The sequence below is a fragment of the Pipra filicauda genome, unplaced genomic scaffold (genome assembly GCF_003945595.2).
Source record: "Pipra filicauda isolate LSUMZ 115617 unplaced genomic scaffold, ASM394559v2 scaffold134_size1991817_pilon, whole genome shotgun sequence".
Lineage (NCBI taxonomy): Eukaryota > Metazoa > Chordata > Aves > Passeriformes > Pipridae > Pipra > Pipra filicauda.
The window spans coordinates 205,716-226,698 of NW_024103818.1; the positions used below are offsets into that span (position 1 = coordinate 205,716).

The following is a 20,983-nucleotide window of genomic DNA, read 5'->3' on the forward strand; positions in this document are numbered from 1 at the left end:
CTGTGAAAAATGATTTCATCCAAACTACAATGACAGCTCAATCTCAGAAATCTGTTTGTACACAGGCACAGTTAGTTGTTTTCTTCTTTAAATAAATAGGCTTCTCTGGTTTGTGTTAACGTCAATTTTCACATTAGATTTGGCAGTCACGTCAAGTACACACTGTGTTAGATTAATTACTTGAATATGGTATCGGAAGCTGTTGTAAACCCAAGTACAGGAACAGAAGGATCACAACCTTCGAGGCACAGTCAGTGCACGCTTTAGTTGCAGGTTCCAGTTACAATGTTTGGTATATACTGTGTCTGTGTACAGCTTCTGGTTGATATATATAAAATCAGTTTAATCACAAAGCCAATGACAGCATGCAGTAGTAAACTGCAGTATTTGATTGTTCTATGTTGTATCTTCTGTGCCTGCACTGAAACAGGAGTTTTAATTTGTCTTGGATACCATGTTGAGCTAGACTTTAAATGAAGTTTTATTTGCATGTTGATTGTGCATAAGAGCACTTGAATAAGAGATAGGGATGAGTGTCTATAGAGAGAGTTCTGTTATGAAATCTAGGTTTTGCATTTATTTTAGGTATTACATATGTGGCTGACATTCTAGTTTCATGCTGTAAGTTGCAGTGCACAAACACAGTAAAATTATTTGAGAAATCTATGAAACTGTATTTGGGTAGTGTCTCGTTTGTTTGACTTGCCTGTTGTTCAACAGAGTCTTATCAAATGCAGTGAAACCTCTTACTTTTAATATTCTTAAAGTGAACCTTGAAGTATGTAAGTTTTGAAGTTATAAACCCATAACATTTTCTGATACTGCAGGTAAGGAAAACTTTCTCTCTTAATCCAGGAAGCCTTTACATCACTGAGTGTATCTTTGGAGTCATACTTTATCTTGCAATCCATGAACATTAAGAAAACATCTGAAAACATCTATTCAGCAACTTGGATTTAGCAGCATCAGGTTGTTGCAATCTGGAGAGCACTTTTTCAATTGAACGTCACTGGAGTATATTTTTACCAGACAGCATTTATATATGTTTTCCAAAAAGCTGTTTATTGAAAATTCATTAAGCATATGAAGGTCTAGGATTGAAATTATTATTGCAAAAATTATCAATCTCTATCTCAGTCAGGAGGAGGTTTGTATATTTAAACCCATTGTCATTTACAGTGGTCTTGAATTAAAAAAAAAAAAATTCAACCCAAAAACTAGTTGTAATGTGCCAACAGTTTACGTGCTGGTATAGGTTATTCTTCAGATATTTCCATAATACAGAAGATGAGAGAAGTGGGGTATAATGAATGCAAAACCAACCTCTTCTAAATAACTACCAGGTAAACTTATTCTTTTGATTCTGCTTTTATTCAATGTATTCGTTATTAAAGGACAGGTAATTTACATGTCAGGAGTTATCTTGTCAGGAGCTGCTCATTCTTTTCTTCCTTTGAAGTTGGTCTGGATTTTTCTTTTAATAGGGCCAATTTTTAAATGCAATTGGTTTCTTTAAAGGTGCATGTAAAATGACCTAATGCTAAAACGTGTCAGAATTCAAATGCTTCTATGGTGGTTAACTGAGGTATACTGTTACAGATTATTTTGGCAAAGGATTCTGTTTGCATCCCAAAATTAGTAGGTGGTGAATTTGGTTTGGATTAAGTTGTGCTGTCTGACATATCCATGAAAACAGCTTCCCCCCCTCCATCCCATTTTTTTAAAAATAAGGGAATATCATAAATAATGACAACAAAATGTTGAGACTGAAAGTGTTAAGATAAGTACTTTTCTGGTAGTATGCACACTAAAAATAATGACTCTCTTGGTTTCATAATCTAATGTGACTGCAATTTATTTATATTTATTTAAAAGTGTGGCAAATATCAAATGATCCCACAGGCAGAATGACTGGCTTCAGTAGTTCAGACCTGAAGATGATCTTACTGATACTAAGACAGCGAAGGATGTCAAAAAGATATCTCCGCTTGAAAGTCTTTAATACAGAAATGTGGAATTTAATGTATGTATATTGAAGTGTCATTTTATTTGAACAATAGAGGTGGCATTCAGCAGTTCCATGAGTGTGGCCTGTGTATGTAGTATAAGATTTCAAAGCAGAACTAACTGGAGTTACAGCTGTGGTGCTGTTTACACAAAGAACCTATTAATGTCCCCTCTGAGATCTTTCTCCTTTAGTTAGGCTCCTCTGTAAGCAGCGGTCAGATCGATCTTTATTTTGCAGGACGCACATGACTAAGCAGTGTCCCTCCTTCTTCCCTCTCTGTTCTCTACAATAATTTTTTTCTCTCCGAATGTCTCTCCTAAGTTGACTGTGCTGTTTCCTTACAAAACACATTGAGGAACTGACCTGGGTCAAAATAACTTAGCAGAAAAGTAGAGGTGTAGTTTTGTGTGCCTTAACCCTGATGTTTTCTCTGACACTGTTTCCTGGGCAGGTGTGCCCAGTTTGTAATTACAGAGAAATTGAGGGGATGAGGTGCTAAAGCTGCAAGAGGTGCAAGAGCTGAGCAATCAAGTACTGTCACCAAGAGCAGTGCTTCTGAAGGAACAGTCTTACCATATCTGAAGTTTTCTATAGCTTCTTTGAATGTGGTGGTCTACCAGCACAACCACAGTGCTCCTTCCCTATGCCCTTGCAGTGTTTTCCCTCTCTGTGTGGGACATAGATCTGAGTTTCTCTCCAGTTATCAGAGGGGGAATTAATGAAGCTTTTATGCTGCATGAAGTTGCAGGGTGTTTCTCTGAGAAGATTTTGCAACAAATTGTAGTTCTAGTGTGAGTGGCTTCTACCCCAAATAAGTAAACTTTAATGTGGAGAGCAACTTCAGTGAAGATACTTGAATACTTTGAAAATTCTGCCTCTAAGAATATGAAATTATCTTCTAAATTCTTTGAGTCATTAAAACCTTTATTTGAAGCTCAGGGCTTTTAATGCCCATGTAAATTAACTGGACTTTCACATACTTCAGAGTTTCTAATATTATTTTATATTTATGATTTTATTTTAGAAAGCAGCAGTTGGCTATACCTGTGATCTACAATGAATGCCAAATCTGCAATCAGCAAAGAAATTTTTGCCCCTCATGATGAAAGGATGCTGGGAGCTGTTCAAGTGAAAAGAAGAACAAAAAAAAAGATTCCTTTCCTAGCTACGGGGGGTCAGGGTGAATATTTAACATACATCTGCCTGTCAGGTAAGATTGATGACTTGGACATCTAGTGATCTGTTTAGGCTTATCTTAGATTAACTGATTAGATGTCATCTCTAGCTATAAAGAACTGGGTGATTTCAATCTTAAAATAATGTAATCAGAGAATTATAGCACTTATACCTTTCATCTTGCAGAACCACATGCTCAAGGCTATTAATATTTATACAGTGTAATAAATTGAACAGGTGATTTCATTGTTTTAAAAAAACTATGCTGTGTTCTCTCACAGCATAGCTGCAGAGTATGAACAAATAGAGTATTTGGTAACAGTCTTTCCGTATTGAAATTAAGATATTTCTTAGAAGGATGAACTTTTCAGGATATTAAAATGGCATACAATGTAATTTTTTTATGCCATGTTTCAATGTCTGACAACTGAGCATGTGTGAATACCTTTGGTATTCTATGGTGATTTAGTCACTTAGGTTTTTAGGCATATCAGTTGCTCCCTTTGAGTGTGTGCATCTTGCTGGAAGTACAACTACTGGTCAGAGGAAGAAGTGCTCTATGAATCTCAGAAGAATCTCTATGAATCTCTGCAATTATTTTTGGACTAAATGAAGGATAGTGCTTCATGGACTCCTTAAAATTTTACTTTTTTTAAACTATATTAAAAATTTCAAAGCATAGGAAGTAAACCCCAGTGACTCTAGTTCTAAAACATCGCACAGTGCCCACAAAATGTACATTTATTGAATGTTATTGAATGAGATGTCATTTGTCTGCATATATGCAAATGCTTATGTTAAAATACAAGCTGCAGAGAATATGCACATACATATTGAGGTCAGTGACACAAAACAGAAGACTTCTCATTTTCAGCTGAGTGTTCTGCTTGTCATTATAGGATCGCAGCATCATAGAATATCCTGAGCTGGAAAGGAGTCGCGGGGATCATTGAATCCAACCCCTGGCCCCGCACAGGGTAACCCCAAAAATGGCACTGTCTGAAAGCATTTCCTAATGCTTCTTGAACTCCGGCAGGCTTAGTGCTGTGACCAGTTCTCCTGGGGTGCCTGTTCCAGGGCTTTAACGCCTTCTGAGTAAAAAACCTTCTCCTGATATCCAACTTAAACCATCCCTAACACAGTTTCATGCCATTCCCACAGATCCTATCAGTGGTCACAAGAGACAAGAGATCAGTGCGTGACCCTCTTCTCCTCATGAGGAAGCTGTGGACCGCAGCTGAAGTCTCCCCTCAGTGTCCTATTTTTTAGGCTGAACAAACCAAGTGACCTCAACCATTCTTCCCATATACAGAGCTTCAAGGAAGGGTTTAAAAATTGATTCAACTAGGCTGTTCCCTAGACTTGGAAGTCCCTAGACTTCCAAGCCTACTGGCTGTTCCCAGTAGGCTTGGAACAGCCTACTGGTTGGCATACTCTGTTGGATGTAAGGGATTGCAGGTTTCAATCCTCTCAAGTTGTAGAGAAAACTGAATCTAGGTCTCCCATCTCTTAAAGAAATGTTCAAATCACTAACCTTTTGAAGCAAAACTCAATTCTTCTTCCTTTGGAAATCCAGTTTTTCAAATGTCAGTCCAATTTTTTTTCTAAGTCGTCTTCCTGTAAATCATGTTCTAGATTTGTGCTGTAAGTTTTGGAATACACAGGTGCTTGATACCCTTGTTCATGATTGAAGGTTAGAGATGCCATCTGTGCTTATAATTTTCTCTAGACTAACTCTATTCAATAGGTGGTGTGTGTGTGTGCTTTTATTTTATTTTATTTTTTAAATTGCCATTCTGGAGAACTTAGCCCTTCCTCAGCTCCTGCACCCCATATTGACGTGTAGTAACCATCTTGGATTTTAAGACATTGAATGATCTCGAATTCTTCTATTGTTTTTCTGCATGTTTATGAGTAAGGAAGAAACAGCAGATGTCCTGACTTGAGCAGAGTTTGTCACTAATGATAAGGAGAAGCATTCAAGATCTAAATAAAATTACTATGTGACAGGCACTGAAAAGCTTCACAGTGGTATTGCAAGAACCGTCACACGTGGCTCACTGTTAGTGGGGTTTTTCATGGATCTGAGACCAGTTTTTTTATGTATATTTATAGATTATATTATGGAAAGTACAGTATGATTGATAATTTCAGTAGGCAACAAAGTGACTAGGGAGAGGACTGCCTGGCTATATTTGTTTGATGTCAGTATTAGAAGTCCAAAGAGTCTGATTAGAAAGATGATGCAATTCAATAGGGTCAAGTGCAATTAGTTATTTACTTGGGAATCATCAAAGGCACAAAACCAAGCATTAGGGAGAAATGGTTTCTGCCACTGTGTTTAAAAGAAATTGAGACAAGGATAAACTGATTTTTTGCTATTCCTGATGGCTGTGAAGCAAGAAGTTATGTTACAAATGAAGAAAAAGGTTCCCTTCAGTTAGGGTAAGTTAATGTGGGCATGGCAGTTTAGTTGTGCCCCAGGCAGTCTGTCTTGGGATAACAGAATATGTTTGATGACCTTCCTTTTTTTGGTGCAATTCAGTACAATGAAGCAGACACAATGGTGGCTAGCTCCGAATTTCTGTTTACATTTCAAGAAACACATACTGGAATGCCGAGTGTTGCAACATCTTTCATGGAAACACCTTTTTCAGCCTTCGACTCTTGTCCCATTTTTCCCAGGTTTGCCATGTATTAGGTAAACATAGTGACTGGAGTATCTGTGTGTTCATAGTTTCCTTGGACTAATTCAATTTGGCCTTTACTAAAAGAAGTTTGATAATTTACTCTTTAGAACTGAATTTCTCAGTTGAAAGGATACACGTAGAAACTGGCTCCTTAAGGGATATAAATATTTGAGAATATAAAGTATCTTGTCTAGTTGTAGTTTCATTCAAGGCGTGTACAAAAAATAAAACATCAGTCATTGCGATAGCTACTTTTACTTATCGCTCGGTTTGTAACTGAAAAATTGCATGAATTCCTTTCAGTGTTTTCCTTTCAGGGTTGGAAACACGCATGCTATCATAATTATTGTTTATTTGCATTTTTGTAAGCATGGATAGAGATGCTAAGCAGCCCTTAAACCTCAGAAATGGAATAGTGAAGCATTAAAAGAATCAAATACTAAACAGAGCAAGATGGAAGAATAAGGCAGATTCTTCCTTAAAATTGGTATTTGAAGTATGTACTGTATTTTTTTATTTTACATTATTAAATACTGAATTGTTTAGAAAGAAATATTCATTAATGCTCCAAAGTGGTATACCTAAAGCCTGTAATCTGAAACTGGAGACACATAAAGTTAACAAAGCTGTAGCAAGCCTGCTTGACAGACTGGTGGAAACTAAGCAGCTGGGTTACCTGCAGCCTTCTAGCCTGCTGTAGTGGTGGGGCTGGCCAAGTTAAACTGGCAAACAGAGCCAAGACAGATCTTTGGGGAGTTATTTAGTTGAAGAACGGCAAGAAATGAGTAGACAGATGGGAAACAGAGGTGGGGTGGCTGTAGGCGGAACAGAGAAAACGAAAACTAGGATTTTTTTTTTTAATGCAGAAGACTTAACACAGAGAAAAGACAAGAAATTTGAAGCTGAAAGTGGATATTTATCACCTCCTCCACACTAGCAGACCTAGTGATAGTTATTGGATCAGATCTAAGTTTTAATTTTGTCACCATTGTCTTATATAATTGAAACATAATTGTTTAAAATAGTTCTTAACCTTATTTAGAATTCTGAGTTAAGTATAAAACACTTAAAAGGTCACTTCAGAAATATAGGCCATCGACCTACTTGCTTGTGCACAGTTCTGTTTGTTATTTCCTTTGACACCCTAGCATTACATTTTTTAAGTAACTTCTATTATTTAAAAAGGTTTTTAATATTGTAGTGCATTGGAAGTGTTCCAGTTTGTATATATGGATGTGGCATTGACCTTTCAGGATTAAATATCTGTTGCAGTTGCAGTGAACTGAGTGAACCAGATGGTTCCTTTAGAACTTGAATTCTTGTGTGTCATAAAACTCTAAGCTAGATTGCACCAGTCTTTCTAATCCTTCTGCTGAAATGTTTAGGATTAGAGTGTAAAGCTAAAGTTCTTGAAAGATGGAAGTGAAACTTTTCCCATCTTTTCCCCACTATTATGACTTTAATAGTGTTCTTTCTTTACCATCTCCAAATTAAATTAGCATATTGTCAGTTCAGGGTTTTTTTGAATGGCTTTTATGCAGAAGTACAATCTGTCAAGAATGGTGGCAGTAAAGCCAAAAGGAAATGCAAAGAAATCATAAGAAATAATACACAAAAATAAGATGCACATGCAGGGGCAGAGTGTGTTGGGGGCTTTACCTTCTTTAAAAGTTAACTTTATTGACTATATCGCAGATTTGTTCAAAAGATAGTCAATAACTTAGAAAGCTGTTTGTATTTAGCACAATAAGCTTTTGGGATTTGGTTTGATTATTTTTTTTCACTTCTGTTTCTATGGAGAGACAGAGACTTGGTTTATGAGCTCAAATAGTTCTGTGAATATCCTCATTTGTGCACTTACAGCTGTTATCTAACCACATCACTTACACTTCCAACATGAGCTTTTGTACTCTTGACTTTTTTTGGCTGTAGTCCATGGTGCCATGAAGTTGTTTTTCCAATTACGAATTTATTGTTCCTCCTATACTGCCTGTTCATGGAATAGAATGTTACCCAGGAATGACCTGTATCTCTTGCTCCTTTTAAGGTCACTTGATGTGGCTGCCCGAAATTGGCCATAATTTCACGGTGAGTTCAAGGACAGGTTAAGTGCAATTGAGTTTTCAGCTTGGTGGCTGAACCGAAAATTGGAAAGTAGTGAGAAGGAACTTGATATCAAAAGAATTCAGTTTTCTCCTAGTGTGTTCTTATTTTCTATTTGAGTTTTGCTACTATAATGAAGTGACAATCTCCCAATTTATTTTCTGTATTTTTTTCTTGAAGAAAACATCCAATTTTCAGGAGCTTATAGTGCAGAGGATTCTCATGTTTTCTTTTCAGGACATGAGAAACCAAAGTAAATTTCATTTTCCAACTACTTTGCTGGAGAATGCTGTATTTTTCTGCCCATAGGGTGTATTGATGTATTACTCAGTACTTTTTGGGGTGGGAATAGGGGGTGATGGGGGTATTTTCCCTCCGTTTAAATGTTGTATTGGGGAGTGAGAATGATACTTCAGTGTTCATGATACTCACTTTCACTGTGACCCACTTAGATATTTAATTATTTATTCAAAATAGGACATGATTGACATGAGAGATTCGATCAACCTTGAAGAATACATATACTGAATGGTGGTCTAGTCTTCTATATTCACTGCTCTAAACTGCCTGTAAGTTAGATAAAGGAGAGCACTGATGTTTTTTGAATTGTTGCATAACATGGTGACATTAATGTAGAGTACTCCGTGTGTCTAAATATATATTAAATGTACACATATAGCTTCCATCTACTCTTAGCTGCTCCCCCCAGGGCTCTAGATACTGTGGAAGCCATTGTTTCCAGTAATGCTGAATGTAACTGGTTGGGCTCAGACATATCCCATGTGGCGGCTTGGAAGTCTGGCAGCACAGACAAAGGTAATGCTTATCTCACCAGCCTCTCTGGTGCATCACAGCTCAGTGAATTTGCTAGGATGCTCATTTAGTGTGCAGTGCTCATGTTAAAGTTTCAAAATATAATTACCTTCATCTATTTCGAATACATGATTGTGATACTGAATACACTTCTTAACCAGGCCTCTTTTCCTTTCTTTGTCAGCACATGTTTTGTCTTTGTTAGATATTTCTGATATTTTAACTCTATGGTTCCCACAAGGAGTTTTAGAAGGCTAAATATCACTTGCTCTTAATAATAATAATTGCCAAATTCCATTTTAAAGGAGGAATTTAAAAATCTGAAGTCATGTTAAGGGTCTTTGAAAAACAAAACAGGTGCCTTTTGGGTGGAAGCCAGATTAAACTGCTGTTCTTCATTATTGATCTTTCTGTATTCATTGAAGTAGAATAGGGAAAGTGATGAACTGGATTGGAAGGTAGGCTGCATTTATTGATTGTATCCAGAATAATACCCTTAATATGTCTTGATGGTCTGATTCCTCCTGACTGAGTTGTCCAACTTAATGTAACCAGTCCTTTTTCACAAGAATCTTGGTTAGGAGGGCATCTTGCTACAGCAGAGCTGCAGAATTACACATTTGAAAGCGTTTAGTCTAAGATTAGTGTGTTTGGGTTTTGTTTGTTCTTTTTTCCTTCTTCTTAAGGTGGAGAAAGAATGTGTGTGTGCTTCTGTGCATCCTCCCAATACAGTACTTGATCGAATTTACATGCAGGAAATAGTGTCTGAATTGCAAACTGAAGGTGTGCAGTTATGTGTCTGTTGTTCAGCTCTTTTTTTTTCTTTAAATTAAAATTGTAGCAGATTGATAAAGCTTAATAGTTTATTGTGCATCAATGGTGTTCCCTGGGGCTCAGTATTGGATCCAGTCCTGAGTAATATCTTTATTTATGTTTTGAATGAAGAGATCAAGTTCACCCTCAGTAAGTTCACAGGCAGCACTAAGTTGGACGGTAGTACGGATTTGCTGGAGGGTAGGAAGGCTCTGCAGAGGTACCTGGACAGGCTGGATCAACTGGCTGAGACCAATGGTATGAGGTTCAACCAGGCCAAGTGCTGAGTCCTACACTTGGGTTACAACAACCGCATGCTCTGCTACAGGCTGGAGGAAGAGTGGCTGGAAAATTGCCCAGCAGGAAAGGATCTGGAGGTGCTGATTGACACCTGGCTAAACACGAGCCAGCAGTGTGCCCAGGTCGCCAAAAAAGCCAATAGCATCCTGGCTTGTATCAGCAATAGTGTGGCCAGCAGGACCAGGGAAGTGATAGTCCCCCTGTACTCAGCACTGGTGAGGCCACACCGTGAGTCCTGCTTCTAGTTCTGGACCCCTCACTACAAGAAAGACATGGAGGTGCTGGAATGTGTCCAGAAAAGGTCAACAAAGTTGGTGAAGAGTCTAGAGAGTAAGTCCTGTGAGGAGTACCTGAGGGAGCTGGGGCTGTTTAGCCTGGAGAGGAGGAGGCTCAGGAGTGGTGTTATTGCTCTCTACAACTACCTGAAAGGAGGTTGTAACAAGGCGGATATTGGCCTCTTTTCCCAGGCGACTAGTGACAGGACAAGAGGACATAGCTGTGCCAGGGGATCTTCAGGCTGGACATCAGGAGGAATTTCTTCACGGAAGGGGTTGTTAAACATTGGAATGGGCTGCCCAGGGAGGTGGTGGAGTCACCATCCCTGGAGGTGTTCAAGAAACAACTGGACGTGGTGCTCACTGCTATGGTCTAGTTGACAAGGTGGTGTTTGGTCAAAGGCTGGACTCAATGATCTCGGGTCTTTTCCAACCTAAATGATTCTGTGACTTTGTGATCACTTTCAGTTTTTTTAAAATGATGTGTCAATCCAAAAAACTTTTGTTATTAATGTTGTCTTCAGTTTTATTCAGACTTGATCTTTTGGAATTGCTTTTCCCTGCACTTCAAGCACATATGAACTCCTTGGAAAAATTTCAGAAATCTCAAAGAAGATCATCTTGGAAAAATTAGAAAGGAAAAAAATGTGAGCAAAACAAAACCATAGAAAACTTGATGGGAAAAGTGAGGTATCAGATCTGTTTATTTAGTCAGATGTAAATTTGCAGTAGTTAAGAGGAATAGGTTTAATATTTATAAATACAAAGCCTGTTTTGATGCAGTAAGTTTTTATGCATGAACAAGTTGATTGCAAAGCTGTACGTTGGGAGCTGTTTGTTGCCCCATTCATCATAAAGGAAGCTTGATGAGGTTATTATTTGTTGTTATAATATAAGTAGTTATGTTGAAGACTCCCTTTCCACCCTTCATGTACAGAAGAGGATGGGGGCTGTGGAGAGCTTTCTCAATTTGTAATTACTTGTGCTGGGTAGGTTTGTGTTCCTCAAGAGCTGGCAGTACCTTACATCAGTGAGTACGGTGTATTTCAGTGCCACATTTTGCCCAAAATATGGCAGATGCTTGCATCAAGTTTAATGCCAGGTTGAAGTGTTTGAATGTCATGGTGTCTTTGGAAATGGTTCGTTCATTCTTTGTCCAAGTGAGGCTTTTGGCAGGGTGGTTGCTATCTTGTTTGTGATAAAAATGCAGAGCTAGAAGTAGGGCTGTATGTAACAAATTTGCACGATAGCTCTTCCCTTCAAGTTGAAGTACAGCAACCATGCATGTAAGACCTGTGTGAGTATCCCCTAATTGCTAACTTTGGCAGAAGCTATTCTTGTAGTACCATAACAGTTAAAACCAGTGTGTTTTGCTCTGAGGTAGGATTCATTTTGAACAGTTTTCTTAGTTTTCATGATGCTGGAGTGTAGTATGCAAAATACCCTGACTCACTGCAGTATGGATTGTTGAACTTGAATCATACTGGGCAGAAGACTTCTGGATTGTTCCCTTGCTATTGTATTTCAGAAAGTATTTCTGTCGATTGCTGTTTAGATCTGCTCTTAGAAGTAATATTGTCTTGTGAAGAAAATCAGAAGTTCTCTTTCTCTCTGACCAGTACTTACTGTATTACGAACTCTTTTAGTAGGTAAACATCAGATTAAAATCTTATCCTTTTATAGTACTCCAAGCTGTGTGAGTCAAATCCCGTAAGTTTTCACCATACATCTAACCATTAAAGACCGTACTATCAAATAATTTCCAGTGTACAGCAGCACATACGTACTTAACAAAGGAATTGCTAAACCGATTAGAATGCTACATCAAGCTTGTGTATCATTAGGTAGGTTTTATTGTTGCCTTGATAAAGAAAAAGATGAATAATACAGTCCTGATCTCTAAATATTTTCTGTTTGGGACTTCAATCTGTAAATAATCCTTTTAAAGCAAATTAAATAGGAAAAGAACATGTCAGAACTGATGCTTGATTTTTCTAGTGTGTTTTGCCTGTATCCCCCAGTTTATCCATACTGCTGCCCCAGGAGCTCAGACACCAATTAAGTAGCAAGACACACCTATAAAACACAGTAGGGAGGGAATTAATTCATGAACTAATTCTGTCCAATCTTCCTTCACTGCTATAATATCTGAATATTTCAGACTGTAGCAATAAAAACAAGCTCATGGTGTCATGTAGGCATGTATATGTGCTTCAGCAAACAATTGCTCTGCATTTACAGCAGGCATTGTTTTTCCTCCAGTCTATTTGCGTTGAGATTTTTACGTAACTTTGGTTTTGTGCTCTGATATGCATATCCTAACAAGAAGGAAAAAACAACATATGAAGGGTGGGGAGGCTGAGAGAATATAAACTATGCAAAGTTTTGTTGGCCTTGTATCAGGGAGGAGCCTACAAGTTTGTCCAAGTTAAAACAATCTCTAGTAACTGTTTAGTTGGAACAACTTCATAGAGAAAGTCTGACACACCCTGTCAGCTGCTCTTCTGTTCATTAGAGCTCAGCAGCACACAGTAACTTTCAGTAGCCACAGGGAATGACCAAGTTAAAACCACACAAATTCTCCAGTATTAGTGTTTTGAGGAAAACTTCATTTGGGTGAAATTTTTAGGGGCTGGGTCTGAGATAACTTTATAATACTGTGGAACATATTCTTCAGGCAGTGAAATTCCTTAAGTAGTTTTAGCCCCTAATTTAAATAGTTATTGGAAAATTAAGCATCTAGTTGTCCTTTCATATTGTCTCCTTAGATGTGTCCGCAGAGGACAGGCTCAGCTGGAAGGGAAGCTGCAACATAAACTTCTTGCTGGATGAAATAACTAGTAAATGCTTTTCATGGATAAATATGATATCAGCTCCTGCTGTGTTAGTTTTCCTAAATCTCTGTCTTGTGTCACTCTGTGGAACACAGTAGTAACGGCAAGAGTGGTTTTCTGTGACTCGATCAATGACTTGGAAGGGAACAGAACTCTTAAAAGAATATCCTCTTACTTGTAGCAAGAGAAGTGTTTACAAAACGTATTTAAAGCATTTACACAAAGTATGCTTTTTCTGAGTGAGATGAAAATTGGAAACTGAAATAAACAAAAGCTTTCAACCTCCAGTTATTATATTTGTTCACTCACATTAATGACAGATCCCTAAAGAAAACTTGACTATTCAAGTGTCTGGGAATATCTAAAGTTGTCTAAAATACTGAGAAGATTTTAGGTAGCTGAAATTTGTTGAATTTACTTAAAAAGGAAAAACAGCTAGGTAGAGAACTCTTCGAAAGGTTCGGGAATGATTTTTGTCTGCTTCTCTTTTGTACTCACATATCATGGTTTCTTTTAAGAATAGTTTTCTTAGGTTTAGCCCACGTAAGTTTAGCATACCAATATACGCAAACCGTCCTTCAGTTGTACCGTCTGAGGGAGTGCTGGTTGTTTGCCCAGTGTTCAGTCCATAATAAAAGGTATTTGGGAAGCAAAAGAACGTAAAATTGGAAAGGACTTGAAGAGATCCTTTGAAGTTTGTTAGGAACTGGAAACACTGAGGGTTTGTTCAGTGACATTAGAAAGATTCTAAACTGAAAACTACTGTGTGTATTGACTGATAAAACCATGAAGTATTAATGTTTTGTTCATCTGGACTCCCAAATAAATTCTTTTTTTTTTTTTTTTTTTTTTTTTTTTTTTAGAGTTGTTTTTTTTGGTAGTTTTAAATTTAAAAATATGTTTTCCTCTCATCACCTGTTTCCTCCTAGCCCCCAGAGATTAAAAAAAAAGTAAGCAAGGTTACCTTTGGATATGTTACCTTGAAGTATTGAATCACACAATCATTTAGGTTGGAAAAAACCTCCTAAGATCCTTGTCAGCTAAACCATAGCACTAAATGTAATGTCCAGTTGTTTCTTGAACACATCCAGGGAAGTGTTCTGTGATTGATCTGAGTTTGTATTATTTTTAACCAAAGGTGAGGTTTGTTTGTGTTCTAGCTAGAACCTGATATAGCCTAATAAAACATTTTTGTGCTCAGGTCAAATAGCTTTTGTCCTGGTCAGTGAGAAGGGTCAGGAGGGGAAGAGCAGAGTGGAAAGAATCAACGCCTGCAGCTACACAAGCTGGTAGAACTACATACTTCTCTTGACTCCAATGATTTATTGAAGCATGATGTTGCTATTTTGCAAGATAGGACTTTCAGTCTATACTGAGATACCGTGAGGACTAAAGCACTTAATCACTAGCTTCTCATGGCTGTGGAGGTTTGTGATCCACGTCATGAGAAATAACATTTCATTAAAGTCTCTAGCAACCTTTTAAATACGACAAAAATGTTCCTTTGTTTAGTCATGTTTCAGTCCTTATGTTACACTAATCAGAGAATGACAGAACAACCCAGTGTGGAAGGGGCCTTGACAGATCATCTAGTCCAGCCTTTACTTGTTAAATAATATATTAAAAAAATATAGTGTCTACTGCGGCACTGGTGTCCTTCAGGCAGTCTGCTGGAAGGATTCAGAGCAGCAGCCTCAACGGTAGAAATATTGTCAAGACTAGTTTTAACCATTCATTTAGATAGCTAGCACAGTCTCAAAGACTTGAATGACCAGAGGTGTACTACTGCTGTGGACTCAAAGTTTAGTGATATGGAGAAAATCTCCTAAGAATTATTTGTGTTTGTGACTTTATACAGCTCTGCTTTGTCTATTGTGTTTATTAATAACCAGGTTTTCATGCTGTTTCAGCTCAGTCTTGGTCACTTTTTTGAAGGATTTCATAAAGACTGTTCTCACCTCTCTGCTTCCCTGTGGACCTGTTCAAACATTGATTCTTTCCATTTGCTCTTTTCTCTCTTTAAAAAACACCTGCATGATTTTGGGGAATCAGGTTGGTGTCGTGGTGGCTTTCCCATTTTTGAATATCTAAAATGTCTTTAAAGGATGGAAAAAGATGTTTGAAATTCCCTCTTTCTGTAAGTAACTCCTATTTTAAAGCAAATCTGTTGTGGACAGCTTCTTTCAATCTTCTGATTTGTGGAAGTTTTACTTTGGCAAGATTTCTGTTTATTACTTCTATTTTTAAAATTTTACTTTTTCTTTATGGTTAATTAATTGTATTATTCATACATTGGTATTGCTGCTTGGAGAAATTTCAGTCACTAAACATAGTTGCTTCACTTAAAGTTAATTCTTGTTTTAATTTTGCGCACTTCCTTCCTGAATGTGAATATTCACTAGTAACAAGCCATTGTCCACTTGCCGCTATTTCTGCTTAACTCAATTTCCAGCTGTCCAGCTCTATGCAAGAATCTACTCTTTTTTTTGAAACAAATAAAACATAACACTATTCCTACTTTGTCAACCATTACTTATACCAACTTCTTCAGTTCCTAAAGCAGACTGGTAATGTTGCTGATCTCTGTTAACCTCATGTGATTATTACATTCCCTTTTATCTTCTTGTTCTCTTTAAGGAGTCCATTTGTCTGACTTTTCCATCTTGCAGTCAAACTCTTTAATTCTCAATATCTCATCTGCTCTTTTGGACCGTATTTTTGTTTTGCTTTGTTTTTCTCATTCCCTTTCCTTTTGTTTCTAGAATCCTGCTGCAGTTGTAAACCCAGGCTTCCGCTATGCCAGTTCTGTGAAAATTTGATATCCTATCAGTTGGCTTCATTCCAGGCTCAGGAGGAATCTCTTGGAGTGCATAATTCCAATTTCTTATTCTCCCTGCACACTTTGTCTGCAGTCCAGTTGGAAGTTTTGTTTCTTTTGGGTTTTGTGAACTCCATGCTTTGTTAGTGATTGTCTGTTTGGAGATCAAAAGGTATCATTCAGCTGATACTTGATTAAAGCAGTCCTGGCAGTTGCTTGTCAACTCTGTGCAGGAAGCTTCTGCACATAGGAGAAGGGCAGACAAATTGGGTATTTTTGGTTTGTGGGGGTTTTTTGTTTTTTTTTCACAGAGCTTGGTTTTAAAACTATTTGGAAAAAGTAAGAAGCTCACAGAATAGCAAAGAAATAATGATTACTAGAGCGGTCTTGTAGAACTGTATTTTTGGCTGAGAATGAGTGCTCATTAGGACACGTTTGTGGGAATGGAGCGCTGGAAACAACTGTTTTGCATTCTTTTAAGTGTTTGGGATTCAGCTGTATTATTCTGTGCGTGCTAGCTAGCTAGCTGTGCTCTGGCTTCCTTTCCACCTGCTGAAGCATATTACTCCTTCCCTCAAGGAGAGCTTTTTGGCTTTACTGTTGTTCAAGCTTTATTCTCTTGTGCATATGAATCTCAGTGGAAAGAGAATTTACAGACTCTTCACTTCTTTTTTTTTTTCTCCATAAATACTATCATGTACACATATAAAATATATTCTGTTACATTGTCCATGTGTTGAGGCTTCAGTAAACACCACAGGAGAGACGAATACAAATTTATCTCAGCATATACATCTTCATATGTCTTAAAATTAGCCTTTGACCTAGTTCCTCTATTTGTTGTAAGTTGTCTTACAGCATTCCTTGCAAAAGAGTGCAGATAAAAATTTAGGAATATGGTGCCTTATTTTTTTCTCATAGAATGCTTTATCGCTGATAGTGTGACATGTTAATAACACAGTTTGTCAAGCATCTGTATGTACATAGAAAATAGAATAAAAGATGCAAATTCTTTGAGTGTTATAGTGCTGCCTAAGCAGACAATTCAGTTTAAATCATAACAGGAATTCATCAGTTCATGGGCTGATATTAAAATTGTTTTCCTAATTATAGAAACGTTTTATTAAAGCATGGGGTTTTTTTTCATTTTGAGCATATTACAAATATCTCAAGGGTTGGATAGAATTGATATTCAACAAATTCTCAAAACTTAAAATAATATATGCACATGCAACTTTGTTAAGCTCTGTCATGACTGTGTCCTTTTATCTGTCAAAGCAATCTGACTCAGAGTACACAGAATTTCCTAAAATAGGAATAACTTGACTGGCATGTCCTTTATTTTAAGATGTTATTTTTACTGAACCAGTAGTTTCATAATCTAGTTATCAATATTCTTGAAACAAAGGCAGTTACCACCAAGTTACTAAGTGACTATAAGCTTGCATAAGGGGTAATTAGTACTGTAAAGAACTAAGGGGTAATTAGTACTGCCCACTTCTAGTGTTTTTAGTATAAAACTAAGAATTCTTGTCTAAATTTTCAGGTTCATTCTTTGACACTGATGTGGCTGCAATTTGTGTAGAAATTAGTTTTATCTGACTTAATAGTGAGTACCAAAACGTATGCTACGAGAACCCTCAAATCATAATGTAACCGATTGCAGGATTACCTCTCCAAAGGTGCTTTCTTATTACCCAAAACATTGGCTAGTGCTTTGTCTCGTTTTTTAAAGCAAATGGAAGCAGGATCTTTTTGAGGTACAGATGACAGGGAGTCTCAGGGGACAATTGACGCCAGACTGTGCAAACTGTGCTCAGCATGATGTGCAGCCTCCATCACAAGGATGCAACTGTGCAACTCCTCTGCTTGCATCTACTCTGTGGCCACATCTTTAAGTGTCGTATCATCAGCCACAAGCAAGGCTCAGAACCTCTGGGGCACGTGTTCATAGATTTTGTATTTTAGCTATTGGTAGTCATAGTTACTATTTTGAAATGGAATCTGGATTAAGAGAGTAGCAGGCATAAGTTAATATAGTCACAATGTAAATTAATATACATCACAAAGAAAATCATTCACTGGAAATGATGATGGCTGCAGAACATTCAAAATGTGATTAAGGAAGGTGTCAAGATACTATTTCTGGTTATTTCAAATATCATGAGGATCTGCAGGATTTTCTTCACCAGTATAATACAGTATAAAAAGAAAAAATAATAGAAGTAATAAATTAGCTTGCATTCCCTTTGTCGTTGACTGTAATGAATTGAACAAACAGACTGACACATGTAAAACGAGGTTGATGTACTAAACTGATGTGTATCAATAGATGCAAACCCCGTGTTGATAAGGCCTGGAATCTGGAAGGGGTCATAGTATTTGAGCAGTAAAAGGTGATTCGTGTGGACATCTCTAAAAAATTGGGTGTTCTTTGAAAGCAAGTGCAGTGTGAGATCATGTGTCAGCCCTTTTCACATGTGCACCTTTGGGATTGTTTTGTTGCTCTGAAATGCAGAGAATGTTCTAAAATGATTTTGTTGTCTTCCCCCGTCTTTTGCGTTTTACCAGTAAGTGCTTGATGTACAGTTGATAACTTCTAAAGAATTTAGTGTTGCTTTCTTCCTGATACAGCATGTTAGTTGTTTGGCATGCACTGTGCAAGGAAGTTGGTGAGGTATCAGGAAGCAGAACCCAGGCAAGGAAGGGTGGAAATAGAGAAAAGAGCTATAGTTTTTCTGCAACCAGTGTATCCTGCTGACAGACAGTGTAGATGATATATAAAATTGGGTATATGCCACCATATCCAGTTCAACCAAGTTTTACTTTATTTTATATCTGATATACAATGTTGGCATTTGTACAGAACATGGTTAAAATTATGACACAGTCAATTAGGTGTCTGTTGTGCTGTTGGACGGTGTTTGAACTTGGTTATTGATGTTCCACTGGAGTGCTAAAAGGAATAATAAATAAGACATTTGTATTTTTGTTCTAGGAAACTTTGACCTCTTTTTCATATTAATGTCTTGATGGACTCCAGGAGAACAGAAATTTACATTTTCCCAGCAGTAATTCCTAGTTCCAAGAATACTGGACTACTTCTGCACCCAAACACTTGTTTATTGACTGTACTTTGACATACTGTCTGGAAAATCATCCTTTGAAAACTGAAAGGTGGTTATACTGTTAGATCCTGCTATTCTGACTCCTATTTGACTATATTTTCAGAACTGTCTACTTGCAGTTATAGACTATATGGAAACATTAGAAAACGAAACCCCAAGTCCTAAATTCTGTTATCTGGAACCTCCATCTTTTTAAAAATCTTATGTCTCTGGTCCCATAATATTAAATCATTCATCAAGAAGATCACTGTGTAATCTGTAAAACCTCAGTCTATAGAATAGCGTTGTCATAATGCAGTAATAAAAATGTAAGTTTTCTTCTTATGCATTGTTGTATTTTTTAACTGTACAGGGTCATCTATATGATAATTGCTCTTGGCTATATCTTGTCTGTAAAACGTATTCCATATTCCATAGGATCTCTGCTGGTAACATTAGTGTAAGCTTTCAAGATGCAGCTACTTCTTGTGTTATTAAATTCTTTTCATTATGTGTTCTTTATAAAAGGATAATTACAAATAGGTTTAATAACAATGACAAGAGAAACTTATTGCGGTCTGGGGATGTACAGCTGCAATTTGTGTAGCCTTGTGAATTATCCTATGTTCAGATTTAAAGTTCATCATCACTAAGACATCACGAATTCACTATGAATTTGCTGTATAGTCTCTAAAATTAAATGTAAGGCTGATCTCATACAATGAAAGAATGAATTAGTAGAAATCTGGGATTCCTGTTAAAGCTAACTGATTAGTATACTCATCACTCACCCATGGCTAGGCTTCGCGAACAAAGATTTAGGAAGGCTCTATCCATATTTGTTACAGGCATGCTGGTGGCTAATGAGGCCAATACGAGATAGACGTGTCCGATTGCATACTATATTGGCAAAAAAAAGACTTAAAGTGACTAGTCTGAGAACAATGGTGGTAGGTACCGTATGAAATTCTGATTTGAAAATGATCTATTAAAAAACCTTATTATCTTCAATACTGGATATTAGGATTTCTTGCTTTTTCATGGAAAATCTTATAAACAGAAAAGCTACCCCCCGGCACAACACTGCCTATAATACTGTAGATTTTCTAATATCTCAAGATATAACCCATTCTTAGACTTGTTCAACACAAAAATTGGTCTGAACTATGTATGTGGAAGGCTAAGGAATTACAGGAACTTTAAGTAGATGTTAAGATAGTTGATTTTTCCTTGAACAGCTACAAGCAGGGGTGGAGAGTAACTCAGCCAAGTATCAGTATGTATCTACTCCAGATACTTGAAATAGCTAATGTTATTCCAGGCCATGGGCTTTTGAATCCATGTCTGTTTGCTCCATTGAGAGTATATGCAATTCTGATAGGTCTTTATCTTCAGAGTATCAAATACTCTGAAGGACTATTTGAGTGAGATTTTTGTGGTTTTGAAGAGGACTCCAGGCATTCTTAAGCAGAATTCCTATGTTTATGCATGGAATTTCCAGACAAATATGTAGGAAAGACACACATTGCAGATCCTGAAGTGTGTTAAATGACCTGCAAGTGCACAACCACTGCACACAGCGTACAGGTGTTTTCTCAGGATCCTGGTATATTGCTCAGACTCACAGTCTTACCAGAGCAACAAACTGTGCAGGGAAACCTGCAAATGTTAAAATGTTCTCATCTTACGTTTAGGAAAGACTTCCAGGTGGAAAAAGAGGAGGATGTATCTGAGGAAACCTTAACATAGGTCAGGTCTGTTTCTCAGATTTGTTTTATTTTCAGCTTTCTGGAGTCTGACTTGGTTTATAAAGAAAATGCTGAAATAATAGTCTTGTTTGATTATGTTAAAATAATTGATCTGCAATAGATGACAGATACTTAGGTAGAATTTTTTAAAAGTATACTCATATATTGTGTGTTAGGATTTAGAAACCCAGAGAAATTGTGGATGCCCCATCCCTGGAAGTGGTCAAGACCAGATTGGATGGGGCTTTGAGCAACCTGGTCTAGCCTGCCTGTGGCAGAGGGGGATGAAACTAGATGA

General features: G+C 37.3%; 1 protein-coding gene across 1 annotated transcript in view; it reads left to right on the plus strand.

Annotated features, from left to right (window-relative positions):
* The window catches only part of STXBP6 (syntaxin binding protein 6), a 106,995-nt gene that overhangs the window by 33,474 nt on the left and 52,538 nt on the right, over positions 1-20,983 (plus strand). Inside the window, exon 2 of the mRNA XM_027736477.2 lies at positions 3,033-3,218. Within this exon, the coding sequence (XP_027592278.1) occupies positions 3,065-3,218 (154 nt within the window). The 5' untranslated portion in view covers positions 3,033-3,064. The remainder of the gene's footprint in view (positions 1-3,032; positions 3,219-20,983) is intronic.